At 54.7% G+C, this 9,692-nt stretch overlaps 1 protein-coding gene across 4 annotated transcripts in view; it reads left to right on the top strand.

Moving 5' to 3' along the window:
- The window catches only part of Shroom1 (shroom family member 1), a 22,422-nt gene extending 18,591 nt beyond the window's left edge, over positions 1 to 3,831 (top strand). For 3 of the 4 annotated variants that reach the window (XM_023713267.1, XM_023713266.1, XM_023713265.1), the window contains exons 2-8: positions 313 to 1,259; positions 1,335 to 1,390; positions 1,560 to 1,775; positions 1,982 to 2,542; positions 2,626 to 2,767; positions 2,853 to 3,125; positions 3,244 to 3,831. In XM_023713267.1, coding sequence (XP_023569035.1) covers positions 348 to 1,259; positions 1,335 to 1,390; positions 1,560 to 1,775; positions 1,982 to 2,542; positions 2,626 to 2,767; positions 2,853 to 3,125; positions 3,244 to 3,576 — 2,493 coding nt within the window. In that variant the 5' untranslated portion in view covers positions 313 to 347 and the 3' untranslated portion in view covers positions 3,577 to 3,831. Of the gene's footprint in view, positions 1 to 312; positions 1,260 to 1,334; positions 1,391 to 1,559; positions 1,776 to 1,981; positions 2,543 to 2,625; positions 2,768 to 2,830; positions 3,126 to 3,243 lie in introns of those variants that run through there. The other variant, XM_023713268.1, reaches the window with a different exon arrangement.
- Positions 3,832 to 9,692: the final 5,861 nt, after the last annotated feature.

Below are 9,692 nucleotides of genomic sequence, written 5' to 3'. Positions count from 1 at the left end.
TGGGGTCTGAGTGTAGGTGTGCTCAGTCCCTATCTAGGCACCAGGGTAGAGTCGGGGCTCAGAGCTCCCCAGCAGGAGTCAGCAGGCTTCCAGCTTCTTTCTCTAGGAGTTGAGGTCCTCAGCCTCGAGGCGCTCCCTGCGACGGGCCTACTGCTTCCACCATCTTTGATGCCAGTGTTACTCATCAACACAGGGAAGGGTAGCAAGGACATGACTAGGAGGGGCAGCTGAGTGCCTGGCTCCTGGGTTGCCGGTCCACAGACTGTCCTAACCCTTCCTCAGGGCTTCTCACCCACCTTGTGTTTTCCCTAGGACCTAAGGAGCCACTGGCCTCCATCCTCACAACCATGGAGGCCCCGAGTCATGGAGGTGAGCACGCCTCCCAGACTGCCCAGCCTGGAAGCCTGGACTTGCGGCGGCGGTCCACGGGGGCTGACTCAGCCTACAGCTCCTTCTCCACCGGCTCTGGGGGCCCTGAGCGGCGCACCCCATCGCCTGGCCCCGCTGTCCCGTCGTCGCACGTGGACCGGGACTGCGTGCAAGTGTTCTGTGGTAGCCCAGGCCCAGCCCAACCGGACCTTGCCTTCGGCACAGCCCCCGGGCCAGGGCCAGCAGTCGCCACGCCCAGCGGGCCTTGGCCGCAGCTCCGGGAAGGCCCGGGGTCACTCAGCCGACAGACCACGCCACTGCTCTACGCGCTGGCCACCGAGGCCCAGGCCGGGGCTCGGGTGGCAGAGCCCCCCAGCCCTCCAGCCTCTAGGGCCGCCTACCGCCAGAGGCTGCAGGGCGCGCAGCGGAGGGTGCTCCGGGAGACGTCCTTCCAGCGCAGGGAGCTCCGCATGAGCCTGCCCGCATGCCTGCGGCCCGCTGCCCCGGCTCGGCCGCCCACGGCGCACCCGCGCTCCGCCTCGCTCAGCCACCCTGGCGGAGACTGCCGGGCGCCTGCGCCTGGAACCGCGGGCCCGGGGCGCCTTGCTGGCCAGCAGAGGAAGTGGTGCTTCTCGGAGCCGGGGAAGCTGGATCGCGTGGGTCAGGGTGGTGGGCAGGCCAGGGAAGCCAGGCCAGAGCCCCAACTGCGGCGGGAGGCGAGGGCTGTGTTCCAAGGGCTGCGGGAGACCCAACCCCAAAGCACGGAGGAGCTGGACACTAGGTCTGAGAAGCTTGGCAATGCCTGGAGGTCTGGTGGTCGGTGCCAGAGTGCTTCAGGCGAGGTGCTGGGTCCGCGCATAGGGCCCGGAGGGACCATAGCCACTGTCCAGGTAGGGAAAAAACAGGGCTCAGGTTGGAGGAGGGTGTGGGGGACTGCCACACTTCATCTGCCACTCGCTTTCCAGGCAGTTCCCCAAGGAGCAGAACCGCCTAGACCATTGTTTCAGACCACATTTTCCAGGTGAGAGTGTGGGTCACTCAGGATGAAGTCCTGGGCAGGCAACTTTCACGGCTTTGATCAAGAAAGGAGATGGGGGCCCCCACCTGCCCGCAATTTGAGCCTTCTGTTTCCCTGGTGCGGTGAGGGCCATTGAAGGGCACTGTGGCCAGTGTGGCATCCCTGCCTCCAGGTTTTTGCCTCAGAAGGAGGCGTCAGTGGTGTGTCCTGCAGAGGTATCTTGGAGCAGCCCGGCAGTGGACTGTGAACAGAAGGTGGAAGAGACCTGCACCTTGGAGCCTGCCCAGCTGCCCTCCCTTCCTGATGATGACGTGTTCCTGGAGGAAGCCCCGCTGGACAGGGTGAGATCACCTCCAGGGTCCTGCTCCCCAGAGAAAACATCAACCAGGTGAATTCCCTGATTCCCAAGCAGAGTGAGATACTCCCCTCCCATATGTATAACAAAAAGGCTGCCTGGCAGAGACCCTCTCCTACAAAGAAGCCTGGAAGCCCAAGGGGTGAGGTGGGGTGGGGTGGGCAGGGCAGGCTGCTCTGGAAGGCCCTGTTTGTCTGTGGCCAGAATCTTTTCTGATTCATTGTCTCTTTTGCTTCCAGTGTTCATGCTTCTGACCAGAATCCTGGAACATGCTTGGGCCAAAGAGCTAGCCAGGCTACAGCTTCCCTAAAATGTCCCTTCCACAAGTGTCCTGGGACTGCAGGGGCAGATGCTTACTGGCAGGGGGTGAATGGTTCTGTGGGTGTCTCCAGGCCCACAAGCTATAGCAGTCCCGGGACTACAAATGGGGACATCTCCACCACTGGCTGTACTGGACTGCCGACCCCTGACAGCCCTGCAGCTGCAGAAGACAACCTTCTCTGGCCTCACCCAGTGGATGCCCTGGGTTCTTTAGGCAGTGGCACCAGAGGGCCCCCTCATCACACTTTGCTGGCCAAGGGCACCAGCCAGCTGGGTTCTAGACCAACATGGCCCAGCCAGCGTCTGGAGGAGCTGGTTCAGGAGCTGGCCAGATTGGATCCCTCCCTCAGGGACACTCTTGCCTCTGAGCCCAGCCCAGAGCCTGCCCTGGGCCTGCTGGTTGGGCTGATCCCAGGGACAGAGGTCTGGGCCACCATGAGGCCAGCTGGAGAGGAGGCTACAGGTTCTTCTGAGCCAGGGTAAGCAAAGGCAGCAAGGACCAGGATCCTGTGTCCTACAGGCTGGGGCAGAGCAGCCCAAGGAGCTTTGGCTTCGTCCTCAGGTCCCCTCAATTCAGCTTCACTCAGCTGCTACCAGCTTCTCAGGAGGAGACAAAGCCAGAAAATGCCACACTCCAACCTGTGCCTTGCCAGCCATGTGGCCAGGGGCTCTCAGCACCAAATGTCAGCATCCAGGCCAAGAAAGTGAGTGTGGAGCGTCTGACAGTGTGCCTGCAGGCTGGGTAGAGGGGCCTGGCCTCCCTTGAGTTCCTAGCCCTCAACCCTACAGGTGGAGCTAGCTGGCCTCCTCCAAGAGATGCTGCAGTACCTTCAGGCCAAGCAGGAGCAGCTGCAAGGGGTGGCCGAAGCATGGGCCGGGCGCAGGGCAGCGCTGGAGGCCGCAGTGGGCCGGTCCTGTGCGCCCCGCGAGCTGGAGCGGTTCGGCCGGTTCATGGCTGACCTAGAACGTGTGCTAGGCCTCCTGCTGCTGCTGGGCAGTCGGCTGGCCCGTGTGCACCGCGCTTTGGCCCGGGTGGGCCCAGACGGTGACCCAGATGAGCGGGTAAAACGGGTTCAAGCTGGGAGTGGTGGAATGGGTGTTGGGAGTGGTGGGTGGCTGCGGAGTCTGCTGGTGCCATTCAGAGCCGTGCGCTCACAGCGCCCCCTCCCGGTGACTCCAGGCTTCTCTGCTGCAGCGACTTGGGCTGCTGCAGCGACAGCAGGAGGACGCCAAGGAGCTGAAGGAACACGTGTCGCGGCGTGAGCGGGCCCTGCGCGAAGTGCTGGCACGGGCGCTGCCAACTGAGGAGATGCGCTCCTACTGCGTGCTGCTGGCCGACAAGGCTGTACTCCTGGCCCAGCAGCGCAGCTTGGACGAGCGTATCCGGCTCCTGCAGGACCAACTGGACACCATCAGGAGTGACCTGGGCCTTCGGCTCCTTTCTCCCAGGCCATCCTGGCCCCCAAAGACCTGCCTTCCGGATAAACAGCCCTTCCCTCCTCCTGCTACCTAGTTCAAGCAGGTGGAGTGGGGAGTACTGTCCGGACCCACTCTGCACATTGGGGCGATGCAGGTTTATCAGAGAGTGGAGGACCTGGCCCAGCTGCCTTCCTGGGAGAACTCTTCCCTCTGTTCCACACGGCCTTCCCCAGGTCCTCTGGGTTATGTGGGATTTACTTAAAACCTGCAACTTGCCCCCTTCTGTGATGAGGGGTTCCGTAAGGATTGGTTGCAGGGGACACCAGGCAGGAGCACTTCCACTTGCAAAGCAGCATTTTTGCCAATAAATATTTCCTAAGAGGAGTGTGTGTGTGTGTGTGTGTGTGTGTGTGTGTGTAGGGTATGTCCTACACACATACGGGGAAAACAGGAAGGGGTCTTTCTACAAACTGCACAGCCTTCAACTCTACCACTGCGAGTAACCCCTAACTGACCCAGTGAGCCTTTCCCTACCATGAAGTGTGATCCGATCAGGGTCTGATCCGAGCCGTTGAATCGGATCCTCTGAGTCCAAGTCTCCAGCTGGTTTTCACTACACCCTCAGCTCTGGTAGTAGTGATACAGGGAGAAAAACTGATCTCGGGTGGGTGACCTCCAAACAATACAGAGAACCTCCAAAGGACATAGGGAAAAAAATCATCTTCTGACCTGACCTGCATGAGTTTGTGTTCTCTAAAACCGAAGAATGAATTTTAGGAACAAACGGAGGTTATGGGAATATATTTATTGAGGGAAAGAAAGCTCCTATCTGAGAGAGGAACAGGCGAGGGGCCCGAGCTAGGTTGTCCCCCTAGGAAGCTGTCTCTTCCAGGGACTTTCATAGTGTAAAGCCATGTGAGGCTAAGTGGAAAGAATGGGAACTCGCTTAGGTGGGCAGGAGACGGGACAAAACTATGGTCAACCAATAGGATTACAAGCACCAGCGCTCAGGTAAAATTGATTAATCCTGAGGCCGGGGATATAGCTCGGTGGAATAAGCACTTGCCTGGCAAGCACAAGGACCTGAGTTCAATCCCTGGTTCCGGAAAAAAAAAAAAAAAAAGATTAATCCAGCACCAAATGGGGAAGTGAGTCATGTAGCAAGCGAGCATGAATGTAGAACAGGATTTTATGAGGTAGGCATCCAGTAGCAGTTGGATTAACGATTCTTGGCTCTCCCTCAGGGTGATGATCAATCTCGGATGCCAATCTTTAGGGAGGTCAGCATTTGTTTGATCTTTGGTCTTTAGGTCTGACCCAGAGCAGGAGCATCCATCCATCTCAGTGTTGCAAAACATCTGAACTTTTGTGTTATCTCTTTTGAGGGCCTTGCCCTACCTGACTGCCTAAAATATTTCTATCTAACTCGACTGCCTACAACAGTAGGACACTGCCTCCTAAAATCCCAGATACTCAGAAGGCTGGGGCAAGGAAGAGCTCCAGTTAAGGTCCAGCCCTTAGTGAGATCCTGCCTTGAAAATTTAAAGGGGAGTGGTTCTGGGGTGTAGCTTAGTGGTAGAGCCCTGGTGTAGCAGGCAGGGCCCCCCCTGTATTGATCCCCAATACTACAAAAAGAAAACAAGGAAATAAAAGTGAAACAGCTCACCCGGCTCTGCCCAGTTGAGGATGGAAGCTAGGAGGGAGAAGTAAGGCCTCTGGCGCTGTCCACGCAGGGCCAGAGGGCCTGGCAGGCCGATCCCAGCGTGGGCTGAGGCGGTGCGAAACACGGGACGGATGCCCCAGTTGCGCACCAGCCTCGTGCTCGAGGATCAGGTGCGAATATAAAATTGGGAAAAGCCTCTTTGGTATTGTAGCTGCAAACAGTAGGACAAAAACATCGTTCTCCTAAGGTTCAGGTATTTTTGGAAGTTGGGCAGATTAAAAGGCATAGGTCTATGTATTTAGGGCCAACTGACCCCCGAGTGAGAAATTTCTGCTTCTGGGCTTGTTTTCTGATGTGTATTGTCACAAAGTGCATGGGGTTGGGAATTTTAAATGGCCGTATTCATACCAAAAGCATTAGTTACAACAGTCGTGCTATTGAGCACAGAACAATGCTCACACTGTGTCTTTTTATAAAAAACATATGGGCCTCCGGGGAGGCCACTGCGGTTCTAACAGTGTGCTTCGCTGCGCTCCTTTACCGCTGTGGGCGGGGCCTCGGTTCGGACGCCTCTGCCTCAAGCTCAAGGCAAGCTCCTAATTTCTGCCTTTGCCGGGTCCAGGCCCGCTTACATCTGTCTGTTACGTGTTCTCCGAGGCCCGCTGTGCATCGTCCATTAAGCCAATGAATTGTGTATTTCAAAGAAAAGCACTCCCAGCTTAGTTAGACAGGCCGAGCTTGGGGTAGCGAGGGGGCGTCTGCCTTCTTCCGGTGAAACTGAATTTTGTTTTTGTTTTTCCGGAAGTAAGTATGAGCGTTCTGTGCCCGACCCTGCCAGACCCAAAAGTGGGGCCTCGCCTCGCACGCCGGTCCTTCCGTCCGGCCTGCTCTTTGGCGCCCCGGTTCTTTCCCTGCCACACTATTATTCCTTCAGAGGGCAAGAATGAGCTCACCACAGATGTTCTCCATTGGCGCTCACCACAGATGTTCTCCATTGGCACCAGGGGCCTCACGACCTACAACAGGGCGAAGGGACCCGCGCGCGGCCGCCAGCAGGGGGCACCGTTCTCTCTCGGGTGCCCGCTGGCGCCTGCACGCTGCCGGCCGCAGCCCGCTCACCCCGGGCTCGCCCTCGGAGGCCTGGGTCAGGTCCTGCGAGCCCTGGATGTTGGGCCTGCAGGTTGGAGCTGAGCCATTTGCTTGGGTCTGGCGGCCAAAAAGGGGCAGGCTGGCTCGCTTTGCTTTGCCACGAGGCCTCCGCTGGAAAACGTGGCTGAGAAGTGCAGGGGAGGAAGTGGGGGCCTCGCCAAGGGGCTTGCCTCGTCTGCCGGCGTGGAAAAGAGGGCGGTACGGGTCCGTGCTGGGGCTTCTGCCCTCTTCCTCAGCCGCCTGTGCTTTTGTGTCCTTATTACACCCCTGCTTGAGACCCGGCTGCGGCTGCCGAGCCTTTTGGCTTTGGGGGAGGGGGTCTGGCGTCACCTGGAGCTGTTGCCAGGCAACAAGCTGCTCGCGGCCCCCTCTCGCGCTTGCCTCCTTCCGCCCCCGCCGATCGTCTCCAGCAGCCGGGAATTGGACGTGGCGTGGGAGGCAGCGTCCACGCCGGCGCGACATCCGGCTGGTCCTGCTGCAAGCTGAGCGCACCGCCCGCGCCACCTCCGGGCCCCTGGGGAGCAAGATCTCCGTGCTGCCTGTTCAGAGGCAAAGCAGCAGTGGTGTAGGAAATTTAGGTCAGAGGTAGCCGAGGCTCATGGAGAGAGGTGCCAGGGAACTGTGGGGGCGTGGGGAGGCGAGGGGAGAGCTTGCTGTAAAGCAATCTGCACTCTAAGGGAAGCTTGCGCAGCAAGGGGGTCACCACGGATGGTCTTCGCTTGCCTTTGTTGTTTAAATCAGCTCATCTTGCCCACTAGAGGATTTTTTTTTCCTAAGTGGAAGAGACCCGGATGTTTCTGTGGTTTTTTTTTTTTTTTTTTTTTTTCCTCCCTCTGGCTACTAGGTACACCTTGGGTCTCCCCTCTTCATAAGTTCAAGTCCCGAGGTGTTCCCTTGAGTGAGGCCAGTTCAAGGCAGAAGGCCATCTGGAAGGCCATAGAGGATATGGCAGCACATTTCAAAGAGTCAGTTTCTTCCAGGAAGAGGCTGAAAGAAGGGGGAAGGAAGGGAGGGAGGGAAGGAAGAAAGCAAAAAGAACAAACATGGGCCCCAGGTGGGCAATTATAACTGCTTGCTGAGGGATGCTTCCAGCCCTCCTGAATACATCGCAGTAGTTTGGGTCTAAAAGATTGGACAAGGATGCTGGAGGAATGTAAGTTAATAAAAACATTGTCTCTGTTTTAATTAATGTGATATCACAGAACATGGGATACGATTTTACAAGTACAGGCAATTATTCATGTATGCAATAATTGGGTAAAAGGATGCGGATCGTGTGAAACATCCACAAATCAGACCTATGTGGATGTGGAATGCAGCCGTGGGCTCCTGTGGACCCAGCTCAGCACCCAGCCTATCTTAGGTGGGCCCTGCAGTTCAGGAAGAGCCTGATCCTCCCTCCCCACGGCCCTGGCGTGGGTTCTGCTAATCTGTGTCCCATAGAGGAACGAGACAGCTTGGAGAAGTGGGTGACTTGCCCGTGGCCACCAAATTCATGAAGGGCTGAGACCACGTTTCCTGAGCACAGTGCAGAGTACCAGGAGGTGTTCCCAGCTCCGCTGCGGAGCTGGCCAGGTGGCACCCTGGCTGTGAGGCTGGGACAGATTACTTACAGTGTCTCCAGAGGTTAGTTTCCTCACTTTTAAGTCACGATACTAAGAGTACATTCCTTGTAAAAGCTGGTTGATAGATGCAAAGTGCTTAAAATTCTGCCTGGCACCGACTGAATAAGCACAGTCTTTATATCTCCTATGCGCAGAATCTCCATTAGGCAAGTCTTGCTTAGGAATAGCTTTACCTTCCATTAAAAGAAATTTAAAACTTAATTAAAAAGTTGGCTTAGGCTGACTCATAACACATCTACACTGACAATTAGCTTCTCATTAAAGGCAAGTTGTTCTGTGACAGTTACCTGCCAAGTTAACCTGTGACGAGTTAAATTGCCTTAATTTTTTTTTTTTTTTTTTTTTTTGTCAGTTGTTGAGAATACCTTCTGTTGATGTGTTTACTGCTGGGTAATTTTTCTTAATTAAACATATGGTTCTTAAAAACTTTCCAGGGCCAGCAAGATAGCTCAGTGGATTAAGCGCTTGCTTAGGTAAGTACAGGGGCCAGGGTTCGATCCCTGGCACCACGTGCCGTGCTGGTCCCGTCCCCAGGCACCTTAAGCCAACGATGGAGTTGGGGCATGGTGACGCATGCCTGTCATCCCAGCACTAGGGAGGCAGAAAACAGGAGGATCACTATGAATCTGAGCTGCATAGTGAGACCTTGCACACACACACACACACACACACAAACCTTTCCACGTGTATACCCAACTCTTGATTTCCTACTGTTTTTCTTTTTAGAAAGGCTTGGCTTGTGAAGAAATAGCAGTGGTTTAGCTGACTTAATAGCTAAATACCTGAGCCTTCTAGATCCTAAATTCTTGCTGAATTTTGTTTCCCTTGGAGACTTGCAGGAGATCCTTCAGAAACAGATTTTTCTGGTGGTTTGGATAAGCCTCCATTGATGTGCGTGTGCAGTGAACGTTCTGTCATAGTCCCTGTCAAGGCAAGTCACGCCTATGTCTTACCCGTATCACTCAGGCCTCTCCCTTACAGAAAATCTTCTATATTTCATTGTCTTCTAGACCTTCACCTACTCAAATTGCTATAATTATTGCCTCCTACAGTTTTTCTGCAGAGGCAGATTTAATTTGCATTTTGAAGTAATTTATGCAAACTAGCTGGAGTTCCAGGCAAGGAAGGTGAGAAGGGTCAGATCCGGGCCTACACCTACCTACAGTTCTTGGCTACTGTATCAGTGTGTGGTTGACTCTTATTTGTGGAGAAGTCCAAATTCTTTAAATAATAGAATGCTTGAAAGAATCAGGAGAAGAATGAGGGGAAAAGGAAGAGATTAAGTAGATTTAAAAAATATGAAAGTCGAATGTTTAAGGGAAGTACATCTCACTTGTAGGAATAAAATGGAGGACTGTTTATTTCACTGTTTAAATCAAAACATTCTATGAGTGACTGTTTTAATAATTTCAAAGGCCTCACTGATACATATTTGGGGGAACAGGAAAGCCCCATTATCCTATACCATAAAACCATTTCATATAGCTAATCACATGCAAACATAATTTACAAAAGCAGAATATTAACATGATATTAAAAAGCGGGTTGAGCACACAGGTTTCACACCTTTGTTTTTAGAGACAGGGTCTTTTTTTTTTTTTTTTTCCCGGAACCAGGGATTGAACTCAGGCCCTTGTGCTTGCCACAGAAGCACTTATTCCACCGAGCCATCTCCCCGGCCATGAGCTCAATTCCGGATAGATGGGGTTATCACTCACCGGTGGAGCACTGCCTAGCATGCGTGAGGCCCTTGGTTCATGGCAGTAACATGTG

The sequence above is a fragment of the Octodon degus genome, unplaced genomic scaffold, assembly GCF_000260255.1.
Source record: "Octodon degus isolate 3935 unplaced genomic scaffold, OctDeg1.0 scaffold00029, whole genome shotgun sequence".
NCBI classification, from domain to species: Eukaryota; Metazoa; Chordata; class Mammalia; order Rodentia; family Octodontidae; genus Octodon; species Octodon degus.
The sequence above is the reverse complement of the archived record's forward strand: the minus strand, read 5'-3'. Positions and strand labels throughout refer to the sequence as shown.